Here is a 15,527-nt window from a genome sequence, read left to right on the forward strand (position 1 = left end):
CTATCTATCTATCTATCTATCTATCCTTTAATGAGACATTTAGCCCTTTTAAAGTATGTTTTCTAGCTAACACATTTAGCTACTCTAAGTTAGCTCCTACAGTAATCTATCCAACTTAATTAAAGGCCTGTAAATGTCCCTCAAATCATTTAAAGGTGTGGTTTACTTGTTTATCCAATACATTTGCAGTGTTCTCTAGTGTAAATCATTGCCTTGCGAGTCATTAAAAAAACAAAGCTATGATGCTCCTGTTCTTAGATGCAGAAGTTTGCTGGGGCAGAGGTGGGCTGAAAACAGCAAGATTGCTCATTATTGTTAATGATATGCACACACTTCACTTCTGATTCAATTCAATTCAAAAATACTTTATTAATCCCAGAGGGAAATTGATTGGCCAACAGAACACATTCAGTCATGTTGCAAAGTCACCCAGATGCTCCTCTGCATTAAAAAAAAAACTTCATGTGGGCAGGCACAGGCCAGGATGGGCATGGCCATGAATGCAAATTCACAGTGTGACATCACAGTGAGAGGACTTTTAAATCCTATCATGTCACCACCTATTTTCTTTCGGTAGCTAAAACAGGAGATAGGTGTAGAAGACTGTTTTCATGTGTAGCCAAAAACTCTGACTGATTATAATTAGAAAAAAATCATTGAAAAATGTCTACCGCACCTTTAAAAGACCAACTATTTCATCACATAACACAGAGACAAAGACAAAGGGTAACTGTACAGCTAAAAAAGAGATGAGAGTAAATCTGAATCATTTAATTACAAGACTAATTAAATGAAAGCATCAAGCCTTTCTCAACATGTGCTGTTTTTGTTAGTGATGTTTTTGTCTCTTAAAGAGTGTATTTATTTCTGAGCTTCACACAAGTGTTTCTAAGGCTTAATTATTTAAACATTTACTACATTTCATGTGATAAACAGTTAACAGGCAGCTAAAAACAAATAAACATGTAAAAAAGGTGCAGAGCCACTCCCTCTAAACACAGCTGTTAACAGTGAGCCTTTGTTTTAGAAGGTCATAAGATGAAAAAGGTTGTAGATGACTGAATCAAGCTAATCCAGCAGCATCACACCACTGTTATTACAGAGTGAGCTGCTGCTGTGAAAACCACAGCCTGGCATCTCTGGGGTTCCTGCTGTTGTCTGGGAGCTGCTGGCTCTGAAGTGTTCACCCTTCCCACATGCTAATCAAACCACTTTATACGTTTCCAATATAGCTGCTGAGAATTATGGTGACTCCTAAAAGTTTTTCATCTCCAAAAAGTAAAAACTTTCACTTTTAAAAGCTGCTCTTTGACCTCTGACTGCAGCTGCCACATATCTGAATAAACCAACATGTGCTATAAATATATTCTAATCCATGTGTGGATTCCAGCGTATCTAGTGCCAAATCCAATAAGAGTCAGTGAAGTCTTCAAAGTGGATCCATAGGAAAATTGATGCCTTCCTATAGAAGATAAAAACAAATCCCAGGGTGGAAGGCGTGCCATGCGAGAGCATCAAACAGACTTCACGGCTCTGGCTTGTGACCCCATTAATGAACTCTCAGAGGGCCGAGTGGAATTAGAAAGCAATAGGCCTTAAGTTTTCCCTCTGACTCTGGCAGCAGAGGAGTCGAGTCAGTCCCCGAAACAGAGTGAAATTGTAAAGCCACGGCCTCGTGGGAGATGTTCGGGGCCTCCAATTTCTCTTTCTTGTACCTTTGACGTTTGCGTATTTTTAACTACACCACAAACACTTCACAGAGACACAAAGACTCCAATTATTTAATGGAAAAAGGGGAAACTGAAAACTTTCCAACATTTAAGCCAGCACAACGTAGTAGAATGATAAAACAAAAATCCTGATTAAATACCTGGATTATATGTCTCATGGTGTAACCTTAGGTAGTTAAACAAATAATGTGATATTATTAGAATATGCTTAATCCTGCATGATGATCACAGAGGCTCACTGCAATTTTTACCATGTTCAAAAAGTTTGTGCGAAAGCAGATTGCTTTATCTCACATCCTTAAATGCATCTGTACAGTGTTGGTACAGATGCATGCTCTCTCTCTCTCTCTCTCTCTCTCTCTCTCTCTCTCTCTCTCTCTCTCTCTCTCTCTCTCTCTCTCATATATATATATATATATATATATATATATATATATAAACTTATGAAAAATTTCAATAGTTGGCATCCATTCAGTCCACACTCATACCCAGTGGCAGTTTTTACCCTACAGTATATTTTCATTAACATGAGGAAAACATTATTTGAACAGCATTTTAATAGGAAATTATTAAACAAACTTAGGAAGCAGGCTGAGATAGCAAAGTCAAAGTCCAAAAATAAAAAATGCAAAACATTAAATAATGTTTAATCTTTCAGCTAAGTCCCTTTTTTATTTTTCAGAATGAACTTTGACTCCTGCGCACACCATAGACATAGAAGAGTAGACGCCGCACCAACTGCTACTGCCTATGTTTGGCCGCATTTGCGGGTTCTACTTTCTATAAACTCTATGGTTAACAGGATGTTTTAGCTAGGCTTTAGCTACAGAAAAGCTCCGTGGAGATCTAGAGCTAGAATGGCAAAAGAACCCATAAACTCATAAACCCATTCATGCATGCCAGGACGAACGCACTCACTTTTACATTCGTCAGGCAAAATACGAATGAGTTCAGTTCACATTCACGAGAAAAAACGAACAAATTCACGAACGATCGCATACACTAGTGGAACGTGTGTGTGTGTGTGAGTGTGTGTGTGTGTCAAAGTAGCAGATTATTACTGGCTGGGTTTACGTTTAAATTATTTTTAAACTTTGATATTTAGCTGCAAATATATATTGTTTACTTTTACTGTTAACAACAAGCAAACCCAGACCCTTACTTTGTTGTTGAATTTGTACGACATGTTTCAGGAATGACAATGGCAAATCTTGAATTTTAAATAGTTTTTTTTTATCTAAAAGTGTGAAAAGCCTTGGACATCTCTGCCAGAGGTTGACGGTCACAATAAAAACACAATGAGGGAATAGCAGAGAAATTAAAACATTATTAAGACAAATTGTGACCAAACTGTGACAAGGAAAATTGCATGATTGTCACAAATAGTTCTAAATTATGCCACATGACCCATGTCACCTGTACAAATAAAAAAATGATTGCAAATGTATCATAAGGCCTTATTTAGGGATTCCAAATAAACGTGCATATCTTCTCTTCAAAGTCGCCAACAATTGCAGCTCAGTGAAACCATCTTTAAGTGTTTCTGCATCTTGCTTCATGAAGAAATAGAATCAAAAGTGACATTTATCGAGCTAACAGCTAGTTCGAGTGAAATCAGCACTAAAGTGTTTTGCTGTTACCATAAAATGACTAAAATGTTTCATTGTGGATCATGCAATGTCATATTTTTATTCAAATCAATGAACATTTCAGTTTTAGCTTAGCTCAAACTAGCTGTTAGCTCATCAATCATGTTGCCTATTGTTGTTTATTCTTCAAACTGCAGCCATTCAAGAAGACGTCTACAGGTTATCAGTGAATTTTTTAACAAAATGGCCAAGAAATTCCCTTTACTCTGAAGAGAACGTTGACCCTATGTGTGTAGCCCTTCATATACTGTTTGTAGTGATAATTTAGGCCCAGGTAGGTCTGTCTTTGAATTAATCTTGTTGAAAAATGGAGTACAGTTAGGAATTTTCTTGCGTTTTCTTGTGGCAGATCAATAACCCAGACGGTGGTAGAAAAAAAAACACATCAAATAAAAACAAACAAAAAGTGAGAGAGCATACTTGGATCAGACAAGATTGCATCTGTCTTGGGTACAAACTGGTCACATCGTAGTCCATGATAGCCCTCTTTACATCTGTGAGAGAGACAATAAAAAAGAGACAGAAACACATCAGAAATAAGACAATCCAACCAAAATAAAGCTCCACAGCTCAGCGTGAAACATCAGCAGCAGTCTTTCAGATGAGAAAATGTGAGCACAAGGAGTCTAGATGGAAGAATAGATGAAGGGTACAAAGTGGATTGCTTGCTGTATGTTGGGATGCTAAAGAGAGAGAGGGGTGAAGTGGGAAAGAAAAAAGGGAGTGGAAGAAGAGCCGGGCAGGCCAGAGCAGCGCCTGCAGCATCACTGATAGCACATGACAGACAGGAATGCCAGGTCCCAGTGGACAAAACCAGGCTGGAGAGTTTTTGGCATGATGCAGACGCCACAAGATCTACAGTGGAAGGAAGGCTGCCATTGCTGGAAGACTTAAATAAACAAAGTCCTGGCATGGTCCAAATATTTCCCTTCATTGCCAAATAAATATGCATGCAGTGTTGATGCCTGCAGATCTCTGTGTATCCCTCACAGATATTACTACAGAAAATGTGTCACGAAGTTTGGCTGTCTTAATTAAAACAAAACATGCTTTCACTGTGATTGCAACACAGCTTTTTTTGTTTTTCCTCATGCTCATAATCTCCTACTGTAAACTTGATGTCCACATGCAAATAATACATTTAGGGTTTAGGATTAAAGTTGGAAAAAAATAAAGAATGAGTACAAAACAGTTGAAGTAACTTCCTCCACAATCAGAATGGAAAAATCCCCAGTAGTGTTTGTTTTAGGCATTTTGATTGTTCCCTTCCATAGTGACAGTATGTGAAGGAAAACAGTGGGCTGATCCATCCCAAAGCTTGAAACAATTGTGGGATTTAAACTGGTGTGGCTGCTTTACCATTCAACTTCTACATGAGAGATTTTTATTCAGACTCAGTTTCATCAGCTTAACTTGTGCGCCTTTACATAAATACACTACATTATAGCATTGGTGTCAGCAATCCAACACTGGATAAGCAACAAGTATGGAGGCTTTGTGGTAAAAAAAAAAAAAAAAAACAGAGAGGAAAAAAGCAACACCACCAACAAGTGAGCTATGCAGTATAAAGTGAGCAGCAGTGGAGATCTCAAGTGGTGGGTTTGTGAAACCTGTGACAGGACTGTCTTTTATTTGGATCCCAAGCATTGCCTGCTGCAGTTGGAGCTCCGTTTGTTCTGTTTCAGTTCAACATGTGCACTTTCCTGTTTTCAGTTCATTTCAAAGAAGAGAAAAGAAAACATGAAACACCCTGAAAATGACTTCCTATGTGATTTAGATTAAGTCTAAACAGAAGCCCTGTAACTTTTATTTATCTTCCACTTACAAGTTTCATACTAGCGCATTGGTATTCGTTATGATAATGTAATCTGATGACCTGGAGGCTTTTGTGTCACTGAATTATCAGAGGAAATGCGTAGAGAGCAATATAATAAGCACCTAAAACTAATTATCACCGGAACCCAAACCCCGGAACACCCACATACACCCACACCCATGGATGTAGTTTAGGTAGTAAGTATACAAAAAATGTGTATAAATGTATGTATATGCAATCTCAGAAATGCAGAACTGTCAAGTACACAAGTGGCAGGAACGGCCAGTCACATGTTAGCAAGTATCAGCAGAGCCAATAGATGGGCTTATGGACGGTTCTAATGGGAAACGGGCTTCAACACAAGTGGTTGTTTTTCGCTTGATCTTAGTACTCAACCGTAATGTAATTTCTGGATGGTCAAACCTGCAGGGGACATGCCCACACCTATCAACTTCTGGCTCTTTGTTCGGGCCGACGAAAGTTATTTTCTGATCCCATTTGATATACGCACCACGGATTTCACATTTGATGTCCGTGAATTTGAGACACATTCTGATGCCAGAAAAGCACTTTTTTTCGACAAGCGTGAAGAGGACTACAACAGCTAGCCTGATCAAACGAGGCAAGGAGAAGAAGAAGAAGAAGAAAAATGGCTGCGAGTTTCACTTCCTGCTTGGATGAAAGAAGGAGCATCGAACAGAGGTGAGTGGAGCGATAGCAGCCATTCTATCTCCTGTACAGGTTTTTAGGGCCAAGGCCAGTCTGGTTCTTATCCATCTCTAACCATCCTAAACTGACCTGACGTACATCCAGTTGTTAAATTCTGAAAGGTTAATTCAAATCAGCCCACTGGTTCATCAGATGTTTTGCTAATAAACAAACTCACATAAGAGAAAACACCATTGTTCTCCTTCTAGCTGGAACTGATAATAATGGGTGTAAGCTGGAAAACCAGTGTATTTCAGTGAGGACTACGCCAGTCGGGCTGCAGGGTGTCATCACTGAAATATACTTGTTAGGTAGTAAAATCTCTACAAGAACCTTAAGAAGACCGGGATCATTACTTTTCAAATTATGTGAGAAAAAATACCCAGGAATTAAATCTCTACGTCTTTAAGTCATTTCATTCCAAAAGTTATAAGCCATACCTCTACAGCTCTGTGCTCAAATGGGATAAGGTTCCTGCTCAATAGGACTTAATGCAAAACTAATGAGGAGTTTCTACAAACTCTGTTTCCTTTATGTTAAATAAATACATGAGATTATGTTTTATATCTATAAAACCACAGATTCTCTGCAGCAACAATACTCTTTTAAAGCAGTGCATTTTTCATAACCTTCAATGATTTTAAACTAATTATAATAACTTGATGCCTAAATATGATGATTATTATGGGAATACAATAAAATTTTTCTGTTCTAAAAAGCATCAGAATGATTCTTATCACTCTTCATAATTAACTGTTTGCAGATTAGGGTTCATGTGAAGAATATCCAGCTTAAAATAAGCGCTCATCACTCTGCAGACAGGAACTGGAGACTCTTGTATTTGAACATTTTACAGACATGGATATACTGAGAGAGAGATGCACATTCATACCCTTGTTTTCCTCTGAAAATGCATCCTTGATCATGTTTGCTGTCATTTTGTCTCTGGTAGCATAAAAGTATGGACACTGTAAAAGTCCACATAAGACAGCCAGACCTATTTCAAGGGCAAGTCATTCCTCACTTTTCATCACATGAATCTGCCCCATATCACACACCCTTGGTGTGAGCTAAAAGGCCTTGTTAGTATTCTGAATCACTAACCCAGCGGCAGAAGGCCTGTCTGGCGATCTGTTTGTCTGGGCTTGCTTTCTGTTTGTCTATGTCTTGCCCCCCCCCCCCCCCCTTCTTTTCACCATCTTTGTGAAACTGTGAAATAAGCTCAGTCGTCACTCACTGGGAAGCTAAATGACGCTTTGTGAATGTGTCTGCATGGACACGGCATGCGTGAATGGATGATGAACAATGTGAGATAACGACACGCTACCAGTGTTTGTTTTTAATCGTCAAACCGGAAAACTAGAGCGTGTGTTCGTGCACGTGTGTGTGTGTGTTGGTGTGCTTCATAATGAGGAGGGAAAATATCTGAAGGTGAAACCAGATGTTTGAGTGCATTGGGGCGCATCTATGACAGTTTTCTGTCGCGTGTTGGTTTATACCCTGTAGCACGTCCCCCCCACTGTTTCAGGGCTGTTTGTGACTGCTGGCTGTTTTTAACACATGTTCCAATCTCAGAAAGAACCCACCTCTGAGTACGGAGGATGATGGAGGGGTGGGGAGCTCTGCCTCATTACTAATCACCATCCTGACTGTTAATTAGCCAGAAGAAAAATGGAGGACAGTTTGACTGTGAAGGGTGGGAAACGCAGTACAAGGGAAGGGAGTGTGATCATGTCAGCCGAAATTTTTATTCACTTCCAAAACACTCGTGCATATTAGCCTCGACATGTGCTGTAAAATAGCTCCATATGCTAACACTGGAAGCGTTGACTGCCTTCATTAACTTGAGAATTATAAATATTTTCTGTCCTTCAGCTATTTTACCAAGAAAATGCGTTTCAAAATGAAAAGACAAAGCCTACACTGACACGGGCAGGCTGTCCCACAACTCAAATTAGCCTTTAATTGACATTAAACCTAAACCAAACTAACAATGACATTGGAGCAGCTGTTCCAGTTTTATCTCATTATTTTAAGTGATTTTTTTTCCTTGGACACTTTGAACAATGCACCAGCTGTTCTCTGCTTATCCAACCACCTCCTGGCTAGAATTTGTTATTTACAACGCCAACATGTAAGTTAAATGAGCATGATACATTTGTCAGAAAATCACTTAAAAACATCTCATTCGTACCTAATCAACAGTTACAATTCAGCTGTGCTTATATAAAAAGAAAGTATTTCCCATCAAGAACAATACAGACATTTTAATATTTTCCCATAAGATAAACCACAATGCAAGTTCTTTTCACAAAAACCCATCATTTTATTTCTCAATCTTCAGGATAAATGTTGGTTTAATAACCTACACTTTCTGAGACAGAGGACCTCAAAGTGCTTCATACTAAAGTGAATCATTCATCTATTCACACACACTCACTAACACGCTGAAGGTGATGAGCTACATTGTAGCCATAGCTGCCCATGGGCGCCACCCTAACCGCCATGAGAAGGCAAGGTGGGTTACGTGTCTTGCCCAAAGACACGACGGCTGACGAACGGAGCCTTGGTTCAAACCACTTACTCCTGACCCTTGAGCCACTGTTGCTAAATGTATTCATTTAAACCAAAAGATGACGGAAAGATGTTTTCTAACATGGGGTATGTGAGGTTCAGCACAACTTTACAATGCTGGCAATACCTCATCACATGGGGAAGCCTACTGGCTAAAGCCACATAAACTTCATGCATTTGCATTTTGCATCATGTTAAAAAATCATCTTTTTGGAAACTTCTGGTTGTTGTTGGATTCACAGAGAGAACAATCAGAGGACACAATGCATTTAGGATCACTGGAATGGGCTGCCTGTGAGTGCTGTGGGATGGGAGTCTGAAAAGATGTTGAATAAAAGGGTAAAACAGCTAAACTGGCAACACTGCAGCTCTAAACTGAAGCACCCAAGGTGCCAAAGAGAGAAGGGGACACAGCAAGGAAGGGGATTTGAAAAAAACAAAACATCTGTCTTTAAAGGAAAATAAAGTGAAAGAATGACGCTAAAAATCAAGTAAACATCACAGGGAAACCACATGCTGCTAAAACTTTATCCAATCGTTTCCCAGTGACTGGAAAGTTGGCATGAGAATCTCCCAAATCTCAAGAAACTGAGATAAAATTGGACTGTGTGAGGTTTTCCGTAATTACCTGAATTTTTGGAAATGATTTTCTTTAGTCTTGCTATCACAAGCAATCATTATTTGGCAGCAGGGGGTTCTCACTTCTCACCATGTGCTTATCACACTGCACCGAGTCTTTTGACTCACTGCCACATGTTGTAAGACATGCCAACTCGTGCTGTTGGGGGTGGAGACGTATCAATGCACTGGCTGTAAAAAAATTTCTCCATAGCTTGACTTGCATCTGCACTGGTGAGCAGACATAATACAGGATCATATTAATCTCTAAATATTGATGAAAATCATTTATATTTCATTCATTTAGGGGGTGTGGATGCTGAATTATTCTAATGTGCTCTCTTTTTAGATGCATCGCCTGCTGTGGTCAATAATTCACTCCTTGAGCATGAATACAGCAAAGGAGGAGGATGAGTGCCTGTGGCTGATTTAAGATGCTTTCAGTCAACAGTCAACGCTTTTTACTACAGGGAAGGGCCAGTATGAAAGATGAAAATCTTTTGATTTTGTCAGTAAAAAAAAAAAAAGAAAGAAGTTACCTTCCATGTTTTTTTAAACACACATATTGAACACAGGCACAACAAACAAATGCACATTTGCACATCCATCGCTGCCTATTTTCGATCCTTCTCTCATTGATATTAATGAGATTTTGTTGGCTCTGTTGTTCCTTTAGTTTTGTAAAAAAAAATAGTCAGAGGCCAAATGTCTCCAGTAAACATTTTATCCTGCATTCACCACCGTACTGCCACCAGTCAAGGCTGCCCAATGTGCAATACAAGACATCTCCTCAGCCTTCATCAGATTCTGCAGGCACTGCTAATCACTCATTCTAATCAAGTATGCAGTTTACAAGCAGGGAAACATCTAAAACTGCCAGAAATGTGACATCGGTGATGGTAGTCTGCCTCTGATAGTGCTACAACAGGCTAAATCCCTCGTCTGATGTAAAATAAGGTTGAATGCTATGCAAATCACTTAGCCCCAATCCAAAATATAAACACTCTTGTTGTTCCCTTCCCTCTTCTTCCACAAATTGAAGTTTACCGACTGACATTAATTCAATGGAGGTTGAATTAGAATTCAAGCTAGTTTGGTGTGCAAAGCTGACTATGGAGTCTGTGCATCAACACCATAGTGCATGCTGGGAATTGGGGCTCATTCTCGTTAACTGGCATCTCTCTTTTGTGGAGGCACAAATCTATTAGTCAATGCCCAATGATTCATTTTGATGTAGAGACCAGGGGAGGAACTTAGGGGAAATGTCCATTACCATACCATACCACTTTATTTATATAGCACATTTAAAATACAGCATAAGAGCTGACCAAAGTGCTGCACAGGCAGGTTTGTTAAAAACAAAGTGAGACCCACAAAAAAATTAAGTAAAACAAAGCAGTAAAAGCAAATAAAAGCAGTTAAAACAATAAGAAAAACTATGAACGAATAAACACAAAAAAGGGACCAAATTTCTTTTAACTTAAAGGTGTGGTTAACTCATTTATTCAATACATTTGCAGTGTTCTCTAGTGTAAATGAATGCCAAATGAGTTATTAAAAAAAAAGCTATGATGCTCCTGTTCTGAGATGCAGAAGTTTGCCGGTGCAGAGGTGGACTGTAAACAGCAGGATTTTTCATTATTATTATTAATGATATGTACACACCTTGCTTCTGATTGGCTAACAAAACATGGTCAGCCTTGTTGCAAAGTCACTATCATCAACACACTATCCGCTTTCTCTCCTCGCTGCAAACATTTTTCCACAAAAGCCTTCCTGCGGGTGGGCGTGAGCCAAGATGGGCGCTGCCATGAATGCACATTCACAGTGTGATATCACCGTACGAGGATTTTCAAATCCTAGAATTTCACAGTCTACTTTCTATTAGAAGCTAATACAGGAGATACAGTGCTCAGCATTAATGAGTACACCCCATTACAAATGTGGGCCATTGAGTGCAAACAAGATTTGTTAATTTTCACACTCAAAAAAGTGATTCCAAACAATCCATTTAAGCCCATGTTGCAAAAATGAGTACAACCCAATTATAGTTTTGGGAGAAAACCCCACTTAAGACTATAAAATTAAAATAACAGGCATTCAACCACAGGTGTGTTTAGTGATTCATTTAAGAGGTGTGCAAAAGACCCTTCAGACGGGCTTTGACGTGCTGCGACCGCTGCTTCGAACAGCTCCAGTACACATCCGAGGTTCTTGGACCTGGCATTTCCTGATCTACCTGGGAGGCCCCCCACTGGGTACGTACACAGCAAAATAGCAGCTCATGTCATCACTTTATAAGCCTCGTGATATCTAGTCATAACAAAGACGACCAGATTCAATGACGTCAGCCTAAGGAGTCTGAACCAACCACACACACACACACACGCACCAACACAACATCCAAATCCATTTTCATCCATCACAGAGTTAGTCCTGGTAGATGGTTAAGAATTTATAGTTAAGAAATTAAAGATTCTTAAACGATCCCAACTCTCTCTCTTTTCTTGTCTCAAAGTCAATACAGAGTGTCTAATTAAACTCCCTGATGATAAAAACAGCCCATCTTCTGATTATTACAAGTGATCTACTTACAGTGTATTAAAATACAACTCTAGATAGTTACATCACTCTATTTCGTTACACAGGGGACTATAAAAGGGCACCTAACAAAGAAAAGCCCTTCTCATTTCAAGCTGTCAGTAATGGCTCCACATGGAAGAGGTGTCACAAATTCTGAGAAAGGAAATAATTTGGTTACACAAAAAGGGGAGGGCTACAAGAACATCAGCAAAATACTGTAGAAAAAGTGATCCAACAATGTAAGAAAGATGGAAGTACAACCATCTTACAGAGACGTCCAGGTCGAACACGGAAGTTAACACCTCGATAGGAGCATCTTCTGATGAGAAGGGTTGAAGAAAATCACCATGCAAGTTCACTGCAGTTAGCTAAAGCAGCAGAAAACCAAACTGGAGTGATTGTTTCCTGTGACACCATACGGCGCTCACTGCAGAGGGTATCGTCCACGAAGGAAGCCTCTCCTGAAGCCCATGCACAAAAAAAGCATGTCTAGGATTTGCTAGGGCCCATGCTGAAAGAGATGAAGACTACTGGGACTCTAGACTCTGGGGTGATGAGACAAAGATCACCGTTTTTGGAACTAATGGTTTCAAAACTGTATGGTGTTGTAAAGTTGAGGATTTCAAAGAGAAATGCATGGTGCCTACAGTGAAGCATGGTGGTGGTGTCCTTATGTGGGGCTGCATGAGTGCTGCTGGTGCTGGGGAGCTGCATTTCATTGATGGTATCATGAACTCAACAATATACTGCTCTATACTGAAGGAGCAGTTGCTGCCATCACTCCGTTCACTTGGTCGTCGTGCACGTTTCCAACACGACAATGATCCAAAACACACATCTAAAGCTACTGTTGCATTTCTGAAGAAGAACAGGGTGAAGGTGACTGAATAACCAAGTATGTCTCCTGATCTGAACCCAATCCAACACCTGTGGGGAACTCTGAAGCAAGTTGAGCCTCACTCTCCATCCAGCATCCAGACTCTAAAAGAGGTTAATCCTAAAGAATGGGAAAAGATAAACATGGCAATATGTCGCCAACTTGTTCATTCCATGCCTGGAAGACTCGGTGCTGTCCTTGAAAACCACGGTGGTCATACTAAATACTAGATGTAGTAGTTTTTGTTGAGGGGTGTATTCATTTTTGCTTTAACGTGTTTTAGTAAAACTGAAGATTTTGTTATCCAAGTTTCATTATTAATCTTAAAAATATTTTTCCTGGGTATTTCTCTTATCCGATGGCACCTTCTAGTGGCTGACAAGCATATCACACAAATTATTTCTCCTTTCATTTTTTTTAAGATGGAGACTTCACGTTTCTTGTTGATTTATGTGTTTCTGTAGCCAACTAACAGCTAAACCACATTGTTTTACAAGTAATATTCTCATGTCATGTTGTGTTCTCATATATTTATATTTTAGACACTTACTTGTCTGTGAAAAGTTCATCAACTCTGCATCAGCCGAGGTATTCCTTAAATTTAAAGCATGTAAGCGGTTGTCTTATGCTATTGGTTAGTTCTGGTAGGCGCTCAGTTTCCTTATGCACGGAGCTCTGCGAGGCAGGGGGCGTGCTTAGCAAAAGAAAAAAAGAAAGAAACACGTATTGCTTACATTATATCACTGTACATGATGAGACAATCACTTTTACAGATTTCTGATAAATCATATATAATTTCTGAAAGGGGAAAACTCCAGAAAGATGCTTTAATTTCATGTTATGGAGTTAAACAATTGTTAAATAAAACCCAGCCATGTGAAAATTCTGCAAATTGTTCTTTTGTTCATCGAGCTACTGATTAAATTAGAACTTTTTAAAGGGGGTGTACTCATTTATGCTGTGCACTGTATGTCTAAGAGACTGTTTTCATGTTTAGCCTGCATGAAAAACTCAAAGTAAACATTTATAATCATTAAAACATGTTTTTTCAGTCGACCACAACCTTAAGAAACATATTTTGTGAACATTATGTAGCCAAAATCCAGATCCAAGCCAAAATGTGGGTAAAATCAAAATACTCTGATGGCAAAATATATTGTTGATAGTTAGTTCAATTCATGAGTACAAGAAGGACAATATGCCTGACGCACAGCTTTAAATGTAATAGGAAACAACAATAGTGTCAGTTGTTGTGCATCCAAGCACACCCGCTGTTAATTAGAGGATCTGTAGGGTTCCAACTAATGAGCCTCTTACTATAAGCACACAAGGAATAAAGTTAAGTAAGAAAATAGTGTCCTCGTTTCTTTTTTTAACACTGTCTCCAATCTAATCGTGAATGCATTTAACATCCATGTTAAGTATTACATTTCCTCAGGCCGTACTCTGGTGTAATTGCTGCTGCAATGTCCCCATTTTGCTGCAGGGATCATTAGATTTTCATCAGCTAAGACTGTAAACAACCAAGCAGCAGCCATCTCCTTCATCAATAAGAAAGCACACCATCAAATGTCATCTGAACTAACTAGATAAACAAAATATCTCAGTGGGTCTCACTGCACAAAAGAGACAGCACAGCATGCACTGTTCTGGTCCGGTGAGCCTCATCCGTGATTCTTCAAGACGTCATTGAGGTCTTGGTGGATGGAGATGTCCTGGCGTATTTGTCTTGCACATCGGCAGGGCTGAACTTAAAAATGGATGTTGGCACTATATCACAGAGGCGTGTGCACTACATCATGACGAAGCTGCAAAGATGTGAGTCTGTAACAGGTGGTGTTTCAAAGGACCAGAGATAACACAGAGGAAGGAAAGGGCTGATGGGGAGACAGACACAGTGAGAGAGGTGGGATGCTACTGAAGGGTACATTTTCAGCTTCATCCTCTGATATTTTGCTTTTTCTCGAAGGATGTGAGTGGAAGTGTTAATTTGCATGCAATCACAAAATACCAGTAAAACTGTAAAAATCTTTTCAGTTTGGATTAAAATATGACTTAAAACTTGGTGAATGAGAATCTGTTCCATTTAGATTCTAGTAGCTTGCATCCTTTGTAATGTGACAAATCATCAAGGTTATCTGAGGACTGCTCTTCTAAACAGATTTAAACATTTTATACCAAAATGTTGCTGTAAATCTTTACCAGTTAGCATTTATTTTATTTAGTATTAGAATCTTCTGGTGCTGAGCCTTGGCTGGTAACACATGAAACTCACAGAACGGTAGTGAGGGTCACTTGCGTGTTTTTAAGATGCTAGCCTAGAATTCTAGACAGAACAGAGCCTCATAAAACATATACAGTCTTGTGTCTTGACAATCACAGCACTCTATAGGAGGATCTTTGTTGACATAATTTTTCATCTTTGTGCTCATGTGCAAGTGGCTGGCTGGCAAAACAGACACAAAATGGCCTGCTATCAATATGCGACGTACACTTTTAAGAGACACAATCCCCAATATATAAACACTTCAACGTCTAAAGACAGGAGGAGGTTTAGAGAGAAGTTTAAAATCTGTATTGAAGAGAAAATTAAAGTTATTAAATTATTGTTAGCCCTTATGAGCTCTGGGATGACGGAAAACATTGGTCTGATTTGCCTGTGGGGGGTTTTCATAAATTTTGCTGGGGAGACATTTATTCCTATTCATCAGAAAGCCCTGGACCCTTCACTCATGAAAAATTAAAGACTTTCAAACATCTGGGGGTCTACAATTATTTTGTTTTAAGGAAAGTTCAGCCAGTCTGTTCTGAAAAGAGAAAGCAGAGCCACAGCGTTGCTTACATCGCCTGTGGGTGATGGCCAAAGAAAATGGATAAATCCTCACAGTAACTGCAAAGTTGGGTAAGTCTGCATTAATCTGTGTCCTTATTTATTTATTAATTCATTAATTTATTATTATATTAATCACTGA

At 39.2% G+C, this 15,527-nt stretch overlaps 1 protein-coding gene across 1 annotated transcript in view; it reads right to left on the reverse strand.

Annotated features, from left to right (window-relative positions):
- The window catches only part of nrg3b (neuregulin 3b), a 336,969-nt gene that overhangs the window by 41,186 nt on the left and 280,256 nt on the right, over positions 1 to 15,527 (reverse strand). The window contains exon 3 of the mRNA XM_015963144.3: positions 3,800 to 3,873. Within this exon, the coding sequence (XP_015818630.3) occupies positions 3,800 to 3,873 (74 nt within the window). The remainder of the gene's footprint in view (positions 1 to 3,799; positions 3,874 to 15,527) is intronic.

Source organism: Nothobranchius furzeri, chromosome 16 (assembly GCF_043380555.1).
Source record: "Nothobranchius furzeri strain GRZ-AD chromosome 16, NfurGRZ-RIMD1, whole genome shotgun sequence".
NCBI lineage: Eukaryota > Metazoa > Chordata > Actinopteri > Cyprinodontiformes > Nothobranchiidae > Nothobranchius > Nothobranchius furzeri.